Source organism: Urocampus carinirostris, chromosome 19 (genome assembly GCF_059441175.1).
Source record: "Urocampus carinirostris isolate Australia breed hairy pipefish chromosome 19, RoL_Ucar_1.0, whole genome shotgun sequence".
Lineage (NCBI taxonomy): Eukaryota > Metazoa > Chordata > Actinopteri > Syngnathiformes > Syngnathidae > Urocampus > Urocampus carinirostris.
Window position 1 is genome coordinate 21,025,183 of NC_142367.1, and position 19,948 is coordinate 21,045,130.

The 19,948-nt window shown below is 39.7% G+C and overlaps 1 protein-coding gene across 1 annotated transcript; it reads right to left on the reverse strand.

Annotated features, from left to right (window-relative positions):
• Positions 1-494: 494 nt before the first annotated feature.
• On the reverse strand, positions 495-19,843 carry LOC148347675 (vesicle-fusing ATPase-like). Its single transcript, XM_088324001.1, has 22 exons — positions 19,742-19,843; positions 17,659-17,744; positions 17,341-17,437; positions 16,622-16,661; positions 16,205-16,371; positions 15,914-16,021; positions 15,763-15,838; positions 15,094-15,249; positions 11,795-11,994; positions 11,019-11,184; positions 10,080-10,154; positions 9,828-10,015; positions 8,585-8,680; positions 8,348-8,504; positions 8,135-8,268; positions 6,899-6,965; positions 6,744-6,823; positions 4,739-4,873; positions 4,557-4,670; positions 2,306-2,361; positions 850-915; positions 495-715 (listed from the first exon to the last, which is right to left on the reverse strand). Exons 1-21 carry the CDS (start codon positions 19,751-19,753, stop codon positions 888-890), a joined length of 2,238 nt encoding a protein of 745 aa, XP_088180127.1. The 5' UTR covers positions 19,754-19,843; the 3' UTR covers positions 495-715; positions 850-887.
• Between the last annotated feature and the right edge of the window lie 105 nt (positions 19,844-19,948).

The window sequence follows — 19,948 nt, forward strand, 5'->3', positions numbered from 1 at the left end:
CTGCAACAGGAATATAACCTCCCTCAGAAATTGTACAGTGAAGCGCTGCGTAAATTCTTCCGCAGATTTGTGATTGGCACTCGTTGATTTCCAATTGTACTTCTATTGGTCACTCACACAAACACCGCGCTTGGGTTTTCTTTTATGTCTTGCTCTTTTTCTCCAGACATCTTACGGTTTCCCTTTACGGAACTCATTGCTAAGGCCACAAAACGTCACAAAAAGGAGATGTGATTTAAAAAGATGCTATTAAAACGAGTTTTTTTGCGGAATAAAGATAATCTACAGGTATAACAAAGAGCGTGGAATCAGGTGGCTGATGGCGGTAGGTGCATGCATAAACTGAACCTAGCTGATGGCAGTCCTCTATGACTGCCTGTGACCTGGATTTTCTTTAGTAAAGCGAGCAATCTGTGTATCAAAATTCTCGTGTCTAGTGGTGCTTGTATAAAGAAGTACAACTGTACCCTGGTAACAAAAATTGCCTTGATAAGAATTTTTACAAAAGATTAATTTAATCAACATAAAAGTTGAATATTCAGCGTAATACAGTTGTGTGGAATGATCAGGTGTACAAACTTCTTTTTCTTACTTTACAAACAAAAAAACATCACTGATCATTCACAAATACATATACCGGCACACATCCCTCGTCCACACTACATTTTTGTGGCGTGTGAGGGAGGCGTAAAGACAGAAGGACGTCCATCTGTATCTAGAGGCAAACAAGTTGATTGATTAAACATTATCTTAAGTCGCAATCACATTCTGTCAACAACAGAGAATACAAATCGCTCAGACTTGCACTTGAGTTATGTGCAAGATCAAGCTCTTTTTCTGCCTTCTTACCTGTTGATGAGCCTTTTTTTTTTTGGGCTGAAGCCCTTCTACAATGGCACAAACGAGGAACCCAGTCTGAGGGGAGAAATAGGCAACATAGAGATCATACAAGACCCGGCTTTTGATAGGAATACAATATCACATTGATATCCAAGTTCGGAGGCCAAAATCACAGCACAATTGAGTGTAAGAAAACAAATCCTGAAGAGTTGAGAGCTTTATTAACAAAAAGTAAATCATTAAGTTTGTCCAGCACCATTAAAAACAAAACTGTGAATGAAGTATTTTGCAGAGCCACCATATGTGATTTTCAATATTGCGTGTGCATTTATCAAAACATACGATTTTTAGACCTTTGAATCGATCACGATTAAATTGTTTTTAAGGCAAAACTCTTCCCATTTAGCTGTTGGGAAAAAATGATATATAGCTTAGTTTTTCAGTAGCAGCTACATTTGTCCACTGGGAAATACTACCTTAATTTTTTGCATGGCTCATAAAGTCTGTAATTGATAAGTAATCCTGCGCTAATACACAATTCATAGTGCCCTGTTTAGGTGTAGCTAGCTTGTGTCCCCTCTTGGGTGCTTCATAGGACAATGCCTTACAAACTAATGCTAGCTGCCGTGAATCACAACGGAAGAAATGTGCTAGTAGAGCCAGCATGGAGCAGGGTCGGCATCATTTTAAGCAGATTTGATGAGAAACAACAATTCCAAGCATTCACAAGCACTTCGCCCAAAATTGAGGCAAATGAAAAACCTTCAAAAACACCAAATTAAAATTCAAGATTTTTCAAGAACTTCAAGCACCCGTGCGAACCCTGAATGTTATCACTTCAGAAAATGACTACAACCAATAAAGTAGCGCTTAACTATAGTACAAATTTGGTATGAACAGATTTACTTACATTTTAGAATAATCATCTTATTTGAAACAAATAAACATTTTTAATAGAAAAAAATAACATTTCTTGATTTTTGTCAACGGTTGTAGTAGTTTTCCTAGCTTATGTGCATTTTGTAGTTTGCCATAAACTGACACAGTTAACTAAGATTATTAACATTTGGCAGCTCTGCTAACATTTACATCAGCCATCAAATATGGGTTAAAATGCTCTGTATTGTAAATGTAAAAATATGGTATTTGAAAAAGGAGTTTTTGGTTATCATCTTGGTACAACTAAACCCTCAATTCTTTGCAGCATGTCAGGGTTCAGATTCTAAACATGGTTACATGAATGATTTCCAAGTAATTTAAGTAAAAAAAAAAAATTTCAATGAGTTTATGGATGATTAGTTAACTTCTGGAAATAAAAACTAAAGTGAAGTTCAGTATTTCTGTACATAGAGCTACAGTACAGGGGTGTACATAGAGGTACAGTACACCCCTGTACTGTACCTCTATGTATTTTTACAACTCCAGTGAAACTGAACCCAGGTTGACCCCGCTCCAAAACACTTACGCGCCCTCGTCTCGCAGCAGACTCAAGAACTTGCTAACTCTGTAGTCGGCATCCATCTACGAAACACACAAAAAAGAAACTGAGCAAGTGGTCCTCGACCTCCAAGAATCATGCAGTTGTTCGCCTGCCTCCTGTTGCCGTGGCAACATATGTGATCTTGTTCACGGCGAGTCTCAATGCATGCGGGTTTGTGACGTAATGGTTGATGGTGCAAAATATGGCCACGGCGAGGCGCCCTGAAGCAATTATATGAGATCCAGGCTGTGTAAATATAGTCAACATTACCGTACATTTTTACCTTGGCAGTGATTGGCAACCTTTTCTGTACCATGGACTGGTTTAATGTCCGACTATAGTCTCACGGCCACGGGCAATAATAACAAAACTAATAATAAAAAATCATAATACTGACAATAAAATTAATAATAATAAAAAGCCCGAATCCACTGTGTAATCACTGAGCTATCTGGGATCTAGATGACATAGGAAAAGGCATTAGAGTTTATCTCATCATCACACTATTTTTACCCACGAAACTATGTTGTACAATGTTGATTTGGCTGAACTCTTTCCCATATTGCTCCATTAAAACGTTGTACAATGTGAGACTGTGAGTAACAAAAGTGTTATTATGAGATAAAATGTCCTTTGCCATCCCTAACCTTTTTGAAGCTTCTTTCTGTTACTTATTAGCGCAAAGGTCACCCAGTTTGATATGCATTTCTAAATAACTTATGTTACTGTATGGTACTCAACTGTTGTTCATTTGTTATTACCAGGTTAATTATTAGAGGAAGGGTTAAATAGACTAATCCAACTACTATAAAATATAATTCTAAAAGAGAATAACAGTGACCCAGCACTGGTGAGCTATTTTCAGAACAAGTCCGCAGCCACCTCTGCTGTCCTTAGGGGGGCCCCTGGTGCCCGCCGGCACCATGTCGGAAAACCCTGGCTTTGTGGTAAGGATTTGGCTCTCACCGCCGCGATCTGGGTTCGATTCCCATTGCATCCTATGCTGAGCAAATAAAATCGGCGATATTTGTCAGCTGAACAGTCAATGGTTTAATACAGTATAAGTACAACGCGCACCCGAACTTTGAGGTGTTTTTGAAGTGCAAACAATGCATGAATTCAAAAATAAATACCCCCAAAAAATAAAGTAAATGTATTCTCTTTCTGTACAGCCCAATTCCAAACAACCCACGGCCCGGCACCTGTCCGGTGGTTGCTAACCACTGGTCTTAAGGATAATTTTCTCTCATTGATACCGCTTGACTATAAAATTTCATTAGCCGAGATGTAAGGGGAGGGAGAAATAGTTAGTAACCCCTGGACCTCTGAAGCATCGCGAGTAGTAAATCCTTATGGTGAAACCAATTTTAAATATTTCATAAAGGAATGCTCAAAAAAATAATTAAAAATATATTTTTTAAAAACACAACTCAAGGTTCAAACCACAAGCTCCTGAGTGCCGTATGACAAACCTCCAGGAGGGCCCCGGGTCCTGGCGAATTAAAGGCATATGTCGGTTAAATCTGGATGTCCCCCACGCTACCCTGGAGTACACAACAGTGCTTGGGGGACTTTTCCCTCAGTATTGCCTTTTGGGCTGTCGCATGTTGTCAAGTATGCGCGCCATTGGTGATCTCGAAGCGTCCGCAACAAATATTTTGGCGAAGCTGCATTAATTTCTTATTGGAATCAACACATGGCGGTTTGCGATCGGCCGCTCTGGCGACCAGATGTGTTGGGGGAGACGCCTGACACAAATGCGAAGGTTGGGACGCCGACGTCCTTGGCGAGCAACCTCGGCCGTTAACTTTATCACTATCAGTTTTTATTGACTATAATTTAAGACCATAATATACTCAAGCGCCAAACGTGTACGTTTAGTGCGTATTAAAAAAAATCTGCACCCCCCTTTTCAAGTGCCAGGTTTTTGTCATATAAACGACACCAATGAGAAATCATTTAAAAATGCTTTCCACTATTAATGTGACCGATGACCTGCAACAATCTAAATCTTTGTACAGGGAAAATCCCCAAAGGTCTACTGAGGTAATGCGATTGCATAAATGAGGACAACACACTTGCAGCGGGGGGGAAGTGCCTGTCTTCAGAAATAACCAATTCTATTCAAACTGATGTTTCAAAGGAGTCAGCACGCAATCCGCCTTCAAATAAACATCAGCTGTTCGATTGTCTTTTTTGTTTTTTCCCAATTATTTTACCAAAAAGATAATCATACCTGGGTAGCCATTTCGATGAGCATGATTAATTTCTTGATGCCGATCCAGAGGCTCTGACCCATGACGGCGTTGGCGATGACTGCCCTCTCCTTCTCCTGGAAGCTTCCCAGCAGCTAAGGAGGAAAATGAAAGGTTTTCTACACCTAAAAATGTCATATGTGCGTGAGAGTGTGTGTCACACCTCCAGGGCCTCCACCAGTTGCTTGCCGCTGGATATGTTAGGAATATGGATAGTAGTGCTGAAGGAGTTGAGCATCTCCATTTCCTTGAGGACGTCTTTGCGACTGCTGGTGCCAATGATCAGCAGCTTGCGGCCCTGAAAGAAAGTTGTCTTGTGATGACATCGCTTGTGGACGAGGAGAGCACTTGCGCATTTTCATATTTGATTGTGGGACACCTACATTAAAGTTGATCAACCATGGCTAAGCTTTTGTTTTGATCATTTCAAATATGAGAAAATTAGGAAGATTGTTTGACATAACTTACAGTATTAAGTATTGTTTTTATGATTTGGCTAAAATAATTCTACCCTTTAGAATCTAAGGTGTTTTTTTAAAAAAAATGAAATAAGTTGAAATAGTAAAAAATGACCAATACTGATTAATATAGTAGATGGCAAATAGTTTTCCTCATTTAAAGCTTCATTTGTTGTATTTTGATTCAAATTTATATAGTTTTGTAAAATAAATCATTTTAATTAAAAAATAAATACAAATCGAAATAAGAGAAATATTACCGAAAATGAATGGGTTATCTTATCTATGTCAATAGTGATAACATAAGGAGAACATGTTTAAATTACAAAATAACAAATAATAAATTAGCAAAATAGCCAATCAGTGGGGCAAACTGCTTAGTTTTTTTAACTGTGTATTGAGCAGAGGTAAGATCAGGCCTAAAATAATTCAGAACGGACCAGGCCCAGGCCCGCCTATCTCTTTGTCCAGAGGCCAAACCCGACCAATCAAAATCTTGGGCCCGACACAGGTTTCTCTCGTGTTGACTTTTTTATAAATTATCCACTGTCATTGGTCTGTCTCTTTTTCCTTGCGGAAGAGCCACGCAGCATCCACACTTGTCGGTGCGTGTGATTGGTCAAAGTTACTGTAAAAGTTACTGAAAGTTACTGTATTGGTGAAGTCAGCCAAAAATCACTCTTTCTTCCTTCTCCGGGGTCCTTAGAAATAAAATATGAAAATTTGGGTTTTCTTCAAGCTCAAACCCCTAAATTAATGTAATTAGTCGGGCTTGGGCTGGTTCAGGCTTTGACATCTGAAGGTTGGGTTGGGCTGGATTCTTTTAGGCCCGATCTTACCTCTAGGAAGTATTACATCCAATTGTAAAGAAAACGTTTAATTTGTCCTCCTTAAAACCAAAATATTTCATTTGTTGAAATCTTTGTTAACTGTGCTTACTGAAACCAACCCAATAATTTAAATATACAATGTACTTTTTGTATTAAAAGATTTGTGGATGATTTTGGATGAAAAAGTCAAAATAATCTTGATAGGGTGAATAATTTTTTTTTTTAATTATTAACAGAAAGTGATTTTTGAGCCCAAAATGGCTGAGGACCCGTTGCCGGACGTGTGAAGCAGAGCTGAGAACACGGGCGAGCGAGGGTGAATGACGCGAGGACGACAGCGAGGCGCCAGACAAACATGAGCCAAGAAGAAAGAAAATAATTGTAGCTGCGCTAAGCCGACGAGCTGGAGGAGGACCAGGAGAAGAAGCGGCAGGAAAATGGTGAGCAGACAGGCGGATTATGGCCGCCGGCTGCACCCCTGTGGCGTAGGGGGTTGCGACGCTGCATGCAGATGAGGTGCCACACAGGCGGCAGCGCTGCCAGGTCCCGGTTCTCTCACAGAGCCCATTCTCTTCCGTGTCGCCCCGGCCTCCCCCTGGCCCCAGGCGCCCCGCTGGGCCTGGCGCTTCTCATGCACATGCGGGCTATACAGCACACCATTCGCTCATTCACAAACCGGGCAACGGGCTGCGGGCGCAACCAGAGCGAGGGGAAGGCTCTCTGCCGCACCATTCACAAAGAGCACAACGAATGCTAACAAGCGTCTCCTCGCACAACTGCGGCTCTCATGCCACTCGCAGCCAAACCAGGCCCCCGCTGGCGCACGCGTGATCTGGTGCCCTCTTTCTGCCGCCCACGGACTGGCACTCTGAAGCGTTACCTTGGGAGGGGCCTTCTTGAGAAGGACCAGCAGAGCCTGCAGCACCAAGTTGGAAAACCGTGGACCAATGGGCACAAAGTCTGGTAACAGGAAAAGGGAGGAAACATAAAATAGCAGATCGGAATCTTTAAAATCTTTTGCGGCGGTTCGCGTACCTAGCAAGCGCTCAATGTCGTCCACCACAACACAGCTTAGTTGAGATTTGTATGCGTCCTCGAAAATCTGAACCCATAAGAGAACGCACAATCAACAATTCAATATCCATGGACAAAAGGCACGAGGTGCACTTATGAATTTACCTCACGCGAAAATGTCATTACCGTCAATAATTGTTATTTGTGAAAAAGGCTAAAAACTGTTTTTAAAACAAAAACGCTCAGTTATGTTTTTTTTTAATCAGCAATTAATTCGTTTTGATACCGCATAGAAAAAAAAAAATCACAAATTAGCGAATAATTCATTCAAAACATTTTTCGGTGCTATAGTGGCCTTACTGTGTACAGAATTGTCATGCAATATTGGACTTACTAAGGTCTGAGGAATTTGCAGGCAACATTACTAAAAATATACAGAATTTCAAAATTATATTGCATGTGATAAAGGCCTTACAGCACATAAGGCAATTATCACATAATAGGTATGTAAGTAATTGAGGCCATTATACCATGCCAACAATTAAATTATGAATTATTAATTATGAATTTTAAGATTGAAAAGTTATTGGAAAATATGAATCACAGTCTTCCTAACTCAAATGCATAAAACAAAAAATCCCCTCAAAATTGTTCACATGAGGTTAATATAATGAAGATTAAGTGTGACCCGGGAAATCAATTTCATCTGAGTGCATCAAAAAATTCATTAAAATATAAGAAAACGTTCAAAATTTACTATATTTAAAAAAAGTATTTAAAACCCAGACATTTTTTCTTTAATATTACATATTAAATAGCAATTATATTTCTTTCATTTGTATTTTCTGATCAATAGAGGAAAAGAGGACCACTGGTACGAATAAGAACCACTGTCCCTAGTACAGATGCCTTATACTGCTACTGGCTTATCCCTACAAATAATCATTAATTTCATGCAATACAAAAATAAATAAAATTGGTTTGTAGTGTAAGAAAACATTTTTTTTAATTTTCTGTGATTGTTTTGGGGTTGAAAATAATTACATTAAGCATACTAGTATCTCCAGTGTTGTGCACAAGTATCCAGTTGAAACAACAATAAAATGCACATACGTGCATGTTCGAAATTAAATTAAAACAAAAGATTATTCAGTTCAACAAATTAAAGAATTAGGATGATTTTTCTTATTTAAAAGAATAATTAAATTATTTTCACTCATAGTTTCCCTGACATGATAAATCCGCCACATTAATAACCTTTTTAATGGCCTGACACTTGGCGATCTCCGAATGTCCGATCATCTTATCAGGCGAGCAGATTTTGATGAAAGGAAACTGGGAGTCTTCGGCGATCTTAGCTGCCAAAGCAGTCTTCCCGCTGTTGGGTGGACCTGCACCATACAATAAAAACAGGCGTCTGTGACGGCTTGACGCCGAGCGTGCTTGTATTTGTATGTATGAACACGCTACCCTCCAACAACACTGACACCAACGGTGTGTGTTCGCTGTTTTTGGTCTGCTGCACCAGGAGCTCCCCGTCCTCCAGCACCGCGGACACAGGGTCGCCCCAGCGGATGATCCCGTTCATGATGTAGCTGGCGTAGTCTTCCTGGTTGGTGCCGAATGCCTGCAGAAGACGATTGATTCAAAGTTGGTGTATTATTGCACTGCGTGTTCTTATGTTTTTTTTTTTAAAAAACAACCTACTGGTTTGATGTCATTGTTGAGAGAGGCCATAAAGTCCAGTCTGCTGACCTGTAGCTTCTCCGCCGTATCAATGTTAACCTCCACCGTGTTGCTGGCCTAACACATACCGGTGAGTCGCACACAATTCAGCTACACGGAGAGCAAAGGTCACACGAAGAAGACACCCGGGAAGAATAAATCCTCACAAGCGGCTCCAGACGTCTGGTCAATCGTATGTCAACGCCTGCTAATATCTGCCACACTCTAAACGGGCGTGTGTGTTTATACTCAAGTGTTTTGTCAGCTGTGTAGACTTGAACTTCACATTGATTATCAAGATGGTACACACATAGCTCCATCAGAAAACAATCATTCATACCTGTCAATCTACACCTTATTATGTAATTTTTTTAATTAGTTCAACTTTTGAGGGGCTTTAAAAAAAAAACAATATTGTTCGTTATATTTTGCTAATATCATCTGTCATGCAGCTGTATCAAGTTAATTTGTCTTTACCGGTACAAAAAGATAATTACTGTATTTTCTGCACTACAAGGTGAAAAAAGTCTTGTCATACATAAGGTGCACTGGACTATGAGGTGCATATAATTGATACTATAGTAAGAGCTACAGAATACAGTAAGAGCTACCTTGTTTATTTGTTGACAACCAATAGGCTCTTTATACATTTACGGCATATAAAAGTGCAATGATTAATTGGTTGATTAAACTTGGGGAATAAAACCCGGATTGCGGTGGTGAGGGCATCGACACTTTACCACTAGTGGTACAGATGACATACGAAAATGAATTGAATATGTATACATACGTAAAAGAGCTTGTTTAGTATTTTGTTGCAAGACTTTCCATAATCTGATTCTGTCTTTTGCAACGTTATTGAGGCACTGGTGAAGAAGTCGAGAGTGTTTAACCTATCAGAATGCACTACTCAAATCAGTGTTTCTGGCTCTGTGAGTAAAAATTGTGTCATAATTAAAAGCTTTTATGCCTGGTCTTTAGCTGTACCACTGGTGCTCTAGTGGTATAGTGTCAGTGCCCACACAGCCACGACTAAGGATTCAAATCAGTCAATTACTCAAATACACTTATGGAGTAATGCAGACCTGTAAATACTCTATGCAATTCCAATCGTATCCACCTATTATAAGGCGCACTTAAAATTCCTGGCCAATTTGGAATTTTTAGGTGCGCATTATAATTTAGAAAATATGGTATATCTACAGTGAATTGCCTGCTAGCTGACCTTGATATGTCTGTTCATGGCAGTGGACTGTGCTGCCCTGACCAGGCCTTCCAGTTCTGCCCCGCTGTAGTTTTTGGTCTCCACAGCGAGCTCCTTAACGTCCACGTCGCCAGCAAGCAGCTTAAACTGCCGCATCTTTGCCGTGTGGATGTTCAGGATCTGGACGCGACCTCTCTCATCTGGCAGACCTGGAAGCGCGAAATAAAAAAAGGTTTTTGCATCTCCGTGTCCCTTTATATTGAATGCGCTTACCAATTTCCATTTTGACTTCCAGCCTTCCTGGTCGCAACAAAGCCTCGTCAATGAGGTCTGGTCTGTTGGTCATACCTGAGGGTACAGACAGCGTACAGAACCGTTATAGCTTGATTTAAGTCTCGTAAGGCTTGTTTTATGAAAAGAAAATATTATTTTCCAAGGAAAATAAAAGAAAACATTGCTTAAAATGAGCAAAATTGTCTGATATGACAGATTTTCCCTTTTCATTTAAAGCATTTTATTTTTTTGATACTTTATCTTATCAGCACATTATTTAGCAAATTTTAAGTTGATTTTTATTACTTGGCTAATTTGACACATACTTTCATCATAGTTAAGGGGGCATTTTCTTTAGTTATTAGAATGATAGTCTGGATATAATACGATACCGTTATAGTAAAAAAAAGAGGAATATTTCTTAAAAGTATGACAAAGGTTATTCTTATATTACTAGAAAATAGGTTAAACATATGGTAAAATAAAAAAGGATCATTGCGTAAAATTTAGTACCTTCTCGTGGTAAAAAAAACAGTATAAAACCCATCACATAAAGGTACATTTTATCAAATACTCATAGGTTGAGAGATTTTGTTTGGGTTACCACATGAAAACAAAAACCTTATAAAAGGCTTGCAAAAATGGTGCAGTTTGGTCACTGAGTTTCCACAGTTTGTATTCTTCCTTTTGCTTTCTGGCACTCATTACTCACACAATAGAGCGACATCTACTGGTCAGATTTTACATAGTGTACCTTTGAAATGCTTTTTTTGGTTCAATGCTGCCCTAACACACACGGGATTTATAGATTTTTGGCAAATAATTACTAAATGATGCTTCACAACCTACTCAAGAATTTGATATTGGGCACAAAAATCCCACAAAATGCTGTTAATGCAAGTCTTTTGACGTCCCCAAGTTTTAGATTTAGCAGGTTACCAATGACCAGGATGTTGTTGAGCTGTTCCACGCCATCCATCTTGGAGAGTAACTGGTTGACCACGGTGTCGTGCACGCCCGTGCTGCCTGCCATGCTCCCGCGCTGTTTGCAGATGGCATCGATCTCGTCCAGGATGATGATGTGGAGGCCGCTATTGGCACCCAGCTAAAGAAAGAAACAGTTTTTTTCTTTAAAATATCTTTACAGATGCTCACTGACTGGATAAATTGGCCTTTAATATGTCTGCATTTTGAGAAGCCTCAGAGAAAGTTCCCTTGTATTGCGCCTGAATTATGAAATGTCACGATTGATTCTAACGTCCTTCATCAAGCTGAGGGGGATTTCCCCTTCGTCCACACAGCTGTCAGTGCAGCATTTAAGCAGCTGTGTGTGCGCGTGGGGACGAGTCAAAAAAATGCCTCATTAGGTGGTGAAGATGGAGGGTCGACGTGAGTGTCTCGCTATCCAAACGGACCACCACTGCCCGGGCCCTCCAATTACACACACTGCGAGTAAGTGAAGACTAATCATCATTTCGCTCCACTTAAAGGGCAGATCTGTCCACTCCTTGAGATTACTTTTTCTGAGTTCAAATAAATATCGTCAGTGGAATTTGAATCAGTGAATGCATTCTGTCTGTTCAATTTGCCCAACTCATTCAAACAAACCAAGTAAAAGATTGAATTCTAAAAAGGAGTGTGATCGTTCGTCTTATACGTTCCCAAAGCGGATGGGTACAAAGATGAGAAACTGGATTGCCTAAGGTGGCCCTCACCCTTTTCTGCTCATCCTCAGCGTCGGCAAACAGCTTGCGTACGTTGGCCTCCGACTCGCCCACATACTTGTTGAGGATCTCGGGGCCGTTGACTATTTTGGGCTCGCGAGCGTTGAGCATCTTGCCGATCTGCCGCGCCATCAGCGTTTTTCCACAGCCAGGCGGGCCGTACAGGAGGATGCCTTTCACGTGCTTGCAGCCTGGATAAACGAGTAAACAGGGTTTCTCCAGAGATTTGACCTGGACTGGGCAATATAGCTGATATTGCAATATGTATGAGATTTAGGTCTTGGCAAGGAAGTTGTTATTGAGGCAAAATTATGTAATAAAACATATGAGTCCAAAATATACTGTCAAAACATTTCTGAAGTGGTGGACTTTGATGCAATGCTCGTCTGGGCATTTCTTTTCCCTATTTGTTAGTGTAGCCTGAAAACGGTGAAAGTAAGACGCGGCTGCTTAAAGTAAAGTCCAAAAGCCAACCCAAACCCCAAGAAAATGAAAGAAAGAGGTTTATTTGAGCATGTCTAATAGATTAATGTACTTGCACGTGCATCATGAAAGAGCTGACACAAGTCATCTTCCAGGAGATGGGGGTCGCAAGTAAAAAAGTTTTACAGTTCCATTCAGCTCCTTCAAAGGAATTTCTTCATGATCAATTTTTTGTACCAGTTATGTCACTCCCCATGCAATGCTCAAAAGTCCGTATCGGTCTGAAAAAAGTGATATCAGACAACCCAAGTAATTGCAATCAGTGAATACCCAAGAGATGAGTACTCTGGCATTTAGTGTTGTAGTCTTCTGAACTGAAGCTTATGAGCAAAAATTCATGTGACGTGGCACCCCAGTGGACAGAGTGGCTTTCATGGCGGCAAATTGCACCTGCGCAATGACATTTGGGCTAATTGAGAGGCCTGCTGATAAGCATCGGAGCTGCCATTTACGGCTGACTGCCGGGGGAGGGAGGAGCGGCCAGGTGGGAAGTTGTCTTCAATGCGTAGGCCATGCAACTTCAACGGGAGTCAAACTCCATCTTAAAGCAATCCTCACACACAAAATGTGTGCAGCGAAGTTGTCAGCACCTCTCCTCGCCATTCAGGCCAACTAGATTTTTACCTTTAACGGGGCAGGGTATCAGGACCTGGCATCTGACAACAGCCGCCAGCTGGACAAAGCTAAAGGCCGACTGCTGTGCATCAGCGCTCAGACAAAGGTCAACATTTAAAATGTCCGTACGTGTATGTGTGTACTGTGGTGTTGAGGGTAGAGGTACGATCTTAAGCCCAAGCCTGGTGCGAAATTCAGGTTAGGTCAGGTAAGCCTTAAATATCAATCATTACGTTCTCGCCGGGCTTTTTTTCTCTCCTCCTTTTTTTTTTTTTATTCACTGTTCATTCTTCGTTTCTTTTTCTTTGTGGCGGATCCATGCAATGGATTCAGTCCCCTCTCCATGCACTCAGAGAGCACCCTTCTTTCTCCTCAAGTCAAATCAAGTCATGTTTATTTGTATAGTCCTTAATCACAAGGAGTCTCAAAGGACTGCACAAACCACAGACTATTGCAAAATACAGACTATTATGACACCATCCCCTGATCTAAAACCTACATGAGGTCAAGAAACAACTCAAAAACCTCAAGTCAAATCATGTTTATTTGTCTAGCCCTTGATCACTAAGAGTCTCAATGGGCTGCACAGACCACAGACTTACAAACTAGACTATTATGACACCATCCCCTGATCTAAAACCTACATGAAGGCAAGGAAAAACTCAAAAATCTCAGCATGAAGAAAATGAAAAATCCTTGAGAAGGGAAAAATAAAGTATGAAAAATCGGGTTCGCTTCGGGATCAGTCCCTCAAATCAAGTTCATTTGTCAGGATCGGGTTAATTGGGCTTTAATACCAGAAGGATTTTTTGGGCCCAATTTTACCGCTAGCGTAAGGGTTTGAGTCCCAGTGCAAACAAAGACCTACTTGTGTGTACGGTTGCACACTTCCCACTTCAGCCACTTAATCAAAATCAAATTTAACTTTGACTTATATGGCTGTCAATGGTAGTAAATTAGTTAATATTTGGACCCTAAATACAGAAAACGGTCATTCAGTAGTATCAATGACTTGATACGTTTTATTCAGATGGAAATATTAGTGAATGTTTAAGATTTAGATCGGTGTTAAAATGACTTCAAATGCCTAAAAAGATTAGACGAGAATGGAAAAGTTTGTATTATTTTACACTCTTTAAAATTCTATAAATGGAACAATGCTCTTTCACTTGTCTTGATTTTAGGATGGGAGCCCTTGTAGGGTCTCTGTACTCGCGACAGTGGTCCATCGAGTAGGCGTTTGACAATCACAACTAGAAACTAAAAGTCAATGAAGAGGTTTAAGGGAATATATTGACATTTAATGGTATTTAAAATATCTGTCATTTTGGTGGGGGAAGGGAATTTTATGTACCAGTGATATGAGAATCTGTTAGCTAGTTTGGTGAATACACAAAAGTTCAGCATTGGTATGACAAATAGTGTGCTGAACATCCTTACTTTAAAAAATATCTGATAATTTAAATAAATTGTCCCTTCAAGTTTATTCACTTGAAATTAGACCAGTTATTGAAAGTTGGATTGTTTTAATTGCCTAATGCTAATATTTATTAAAATTCCTTTTGGCTCAGCCAATACTAATAATAGATTTAGAAAATATTTTGACAATTATATCAATTGCTTCTTTCCCAAAACACATATATATGTATTTATTGTATCATATTATATATTTGGACTTTATTATTATTGTATCTGTTATTAAATATAGATGTATATTCATTTGGAATGGACATATCAACACTTATTATTAATGCAAGAGTTGCACAGAAAAATGTGCAAAATTGACACTTTTGCAAAAAGTTATGAGCAAATTGCTGAGGGTTCACTTTTGAGAACAGGTCTTCACAAGTCTTGAGGACTGATGTATCAGGAAGAACCACGCATGAGTCATAAAGTAAAAGAAAGCATTGCAAATCAAGTGACACACATCAGACGCTAACTTGCGTGCAACTCGCCAATTACGACAGATGACACATTCACTTTAAACCCCCTCGTTTGGATTTAAGCAGTAATGCGCAGCATGAATGGATTTGACATCTCATTATAATCTTGGGTAGACAGGAGATAGTACACTTCAAATAAATTAAATAAACGTTTGTTGGTGTCTGTGTACACATATGCAAGATGATTTCTCCCAATTTGCTGTCATGTGCATGCCCAAGCAGTAGATGGCGCAGTGACTGGAAACTCACCCATTTGTTCCACGATGTCTGGAGGAAAAACCCGCGAGGCGAAAGCTCGGCGGAAGATGTCAGAAAACTCCTTGTCAAGTCCGCCAATTCCCATCCTTTCAAAGTTCCAGTCCGGGCTGATGATGGATTGGCGAGATTCTCTGGTCTTGGATTTCCCTGTAAACCCAAACTCTCATTTCTATTTTTTTTTTCCATTTTTTTTACAAACGCTGACTGATTTTGGACAGTTTTAGCTTTGCGTGCCTCTGACTCTGGCCTAAAACACATGTCTTGACAATTCTTGCCTGATTACAATTGAGGATTTGCATTTTAGACCGAGTGCGCCATTTGTTTTCAGATAATTACCACCTGCTTGTGTTGCAACTGCAAAACATTGTACGAATTGATTTACGACTCACTTAGCACATGTAATGACTTGAAATTAAGACTCAGCTTGACTTGTGTAATATGCCGCCATTAAAGGTACAAAACTACTGAAACCTCTGAAGCGATTAGTAAAAATGTGAGCACGGCGGCCCCTTGTGGCCAAATAGAGGACTGTCATTCCATCAGGCATCAAGTGGAGGAAATACAGTACGGTACTCCTTGTCGTTGTATGATATAACAATGCACACTGGAATATTTTGAACGGTTCCTAAAAAAACTGTAAAATAGCAAAAACGGTCTCACCAATAAGCGTCATGGAAGAACTCTCCGCCTTCTCAAAGATAACCTGACTGTTTGGCAACAACAAGCCAATCTCAATCTAAAGGCAAGACATAAAATTATAATTAATGACTGTGTAGCGCCATTGTAAACACACAGGAGGGTTGAATGCCACCTTTGGTCTTTTGAGCAAACCCTGGTTGCCTTTTAGGATGCTGGGGTCCATCCCCTCCATATCTTTCACTCGCACGTCAAATGGCTTATCGCCAAACTTAAATACCATCTGCGAAAATCACACAAAAAAACAAGAAATACATGTAGATATAGAGAAAAGCAGTGTACACGTGTGTTTCCATTTGTTTTTGTCTATGATAAATATGAACAAGAAAATAACAATTGGCAATTATAATATTACTATATCCGAATAAGCATTGTTTGTCCAACTCAGTGGTCGAGTGCCTGCTACCTGCTGGTGGGTGGTGAAGGCCTGCTGGTTGAACTGCTGAATGAACTCGTTGGCCATCGCGTCCGAGTCGTAGGGGTTGCTGTCGGCTATTTTTTTCTGCAGGAAGTCGATCTCCAACGTCATGGAGCTGATGCATTGCTTGGACTTGTCAAACTTGTAGTTGGAGACTGCGCAGCACAAATGTCCTTGATTATAGCTCAGAAATTATTCACTTCTCAGTACTTTACTACTAAAGAGTGCCGTACTAAAAGTGAAAATAGCTCTGTATTGAAAAAAAAAAAATGGCTAATGAGAGCTCTGCCCCCAAGTTGACAGGGGTCATACAATAAAAAGAGCAGCACAATTCCAAATGAAATTTAACAAATATGTGTGGTAATTGTCCTTTTTAAATTTCATGCATCTTATTTAACAGCTCACCTTCCACTTCTTGTCCAATCGATAGACCTGCCCATTTTCTCTAGATGGAGGAAGAACAAAACACAAGATTGACATTCCATCGCTATAAAAGCACAACACAGTACAGTTAGGAGCATTAAAAGCAGATAGCAAGTCTGCGAGAGGATGAATAGAAGAAGGAAAAGGTTAGAGTACCTGCGAGCTGTTGCGCAGACTGTGGCCCAGGTTTAAGATGCACAAATAGGAGGCCAAGTTAAAAGGAGGCAGAAGCAACAAGCAAGAGTGAGCTCACTCACACACACACACACAAATTAATATCATGGATTTTTTTTTAAAACATGATGAAGGTAAAAAAATAAATAAACAAATTAATGTACATTTTGAAAAGAAACTAGCATTCACAATATCTAATCTCTGATTTTAAAATGAGTTAAGACTGCAATGAGCCGAAAATGGTCATTGTGATTAGAAGCCTTGGCAAGAGCAACCTCTAGTGGCAAGGCGTCAAAACTCCTCAGACCTAGGGTTAGCAAACCGCAATAATTAAAAGCTTTATATGAGCCTTACACGGAAACACATAACGCATCTATCCATATTCATTGGAAAATTATTTTTGTGTGATTTATGTTCTCCTGCAGAAACCATATAATTTCCCATCATCAAACAATATTGAAAAAGCACCAAGGAGTTAAAGACCCCCCTAAGAGCGGCTTGTTGCTAAGCCCCATCCTAGGTTATACCTGTGGGAGACTGAAGGCGATGGTGCCAATATTGACGTTAGGGTGCGTCTTCAAGGTGAACACATACTTGTGGGTGAGGTTGCGGACAGTCACATGTCTGAATGGGACAGGCAATAATGACATTAAGTTAATGAGGTTTCTCTCAGAAGTATGATCAAAAACAGAAGTTTTGTTATCTCCATAATGGATAAAAAAACTAAAAACAAAGGAAACAAAATAATCTTATATTCCACCATAATTTTTTCACAGCAATAAAAAAGCAAAACAAAAATCATCACAACGCGTGACGGCAAACTGAGATGATTTAAATGAACTTACTCCTCAATTTGCGGCTCCTTTTCATTGACAACCGCACAGTTGGTCAGGGACAATTTTTCTGTCGGGCATTTTGCCGCTTGCATCAGCTAAAAAAAAAAAGACAGAGTGGTTAAAGACTGATTTTCTTTTTTTTTCCAACACACTAGTGTGTTATAAGCTCATGCAACGCAGTTGCGCATGAACTTAAAAGTGCCTGTAACTGGCCGTTTTAATGAACAGAGGGCTTTGCAAAATCAATATATATGTCAGGAAATTAGGAAGGGAAGGGTGGCTAGAGGGATGGAGGAAGAAAAAAAAGAAAGCAGGCATGATATTAAAGAAGGAAGAAAAGGAAAGCATTACATAAAAGAAGAGAGGAAGAGAAGGAAGGCAGTAAATAAAAGAAGGGAAGGGATAGAAGTGATGAAAAAGGAGTATGAAAGAAGTAAAGAAAAAAAGGAAGGAAGGGACAAAATAGAAGAACGCAAGAGAAAGAAGAAGGGAAGAAATGAAGGAATGAAATTTAGCAATGGAAGAGAAGGATTAAGGGAGAAAGGAAGGAAGGAAATAAGCAGGGAAAGAATGAAAGAAGGCCTGAAATAGAAAAATGGAAGAGAATGAATGATAGTAGGAAGGAAGGAGGTAAGGGAGGAAAGGAGGAAACAATGAAGGAAGGAATGAATTGGGACGAGACGGCAGTAAGGTAGATAGGAAGAAAACAGGGAAAGAGAAGGGAAGAAAATAAGTAAAGAAAGAAGGAGGAGAGTATAAAATTGGCACCAGAGCACTGAAGAAAAAAATCGAAACCCTGGAAAATGTATTGAAATAAACCATGTTTATGATATATCAAAGACGATAAATCCTAATGGATGTCCATACGTCCAAATAATTTACATCAACACTTTGTGTATAATACAGTATGTGGTTGGCTTCCAAATGCAATAACAGATAAAATCACAGCCATTTCGATTATCAACATGTTTTCACAACCAAGCGGCAATTTGAGCTCCCATGCGTTTTCTTTTCAATTCTCCTTTCTTTGAAAGAAAAATGTGAAAATGTCAAATATGTACCCGAACGCCACGAGGGTTTAAAAAAACTACAGAAAAAAAGTGTTGATGATTTCAAGTCAATTAATCCAAAAGTTGTTTCTTGATCCAGCGGCAGTAGCTCAGGAGGTAGAGCGCTCGTCTTGGGATCAAGGGATCCCAGTTCGAAGTTCCCGGCTCGTCCGTGTTAGATGTCGAAGTGTCCTTGGGTAATACACTGAACCCCTAATACCCCCAATAAGCAGGTTAGCGCCTTACATGGCTACACGGTCGCTATTGGGAAATGTGAAGCACAATGTAAAGCGCTTTGGGAAGTCTTGACTTGAAAAGCGCTATATAAATGCAGTTCATTTCATTTCATCCATTGCAGCCTGGTCCAACAGGAAGGGGGTTTACCTCATGTGCATTCCCTTCTCAAGGTTTCTTCATTTTCCTTATCCAGAAGTTTTGAGTTTTTCCTTGCCCTCATTTAGGTTTTAGATCAGGTGATGGTGACATAATCGTCTGTAATAGTCTGTGTAGCTTTTTAAGACTTCTTGTGATTGAGGGCGTCACAAATAAACATAACTTGACTTGATTACAATATGCTACTAAAATTAAACCCAACACACTTCTAGCAATGTAAAATCGTGACTATTATTTCATAACTGAAGAGACTAAACCCAAAGAACGGCCATATTGTACTTAAATCGTGAATAAAAGGAAAACACTGTGATTTGTTGACATTTGTACAGAGAGCGCTTGAAAAAGGCTGCTGACGTAAACAGTTCCAAGTCATATCCGCCGAGTTAAGTGTTGTAGAGTTGTTAAACTTGCTTTTTATAGAAGCAGACACAACAATTGTTATTTATTGGGCAGTTTCAGGACAATTAAAGACATTAAAATTATCGAGCAAAAATGTGCTAGCTTGGAAAGCGGTCATAAGATTTTGCTTTTCCGGGTTGCCAACTTTTGAATGACAAGTACTTTTTTCTGGCCACAATAAGTTTGAACGGACTATTTTTATTTTCAACATATGTGGTATTATTTTAATTATAATTTAGGGATTAACTCACCCTTGTTGACATCTTTTTATAAGGTTTCTTCACACGTTTCAAATGCAAAGAAATCGTCAAGTTTTTCTTCCGCTGATAGAGCAGGGACTGAGGCCAAGTCGCGCGAGATATGACGAGATATTTTTATCTCACGTGATCTGGACATTTGTATCCAGGAAGTTCACACGAACCGGGTCCAAACTTTTACAAAGTACTTTTATGATAAAA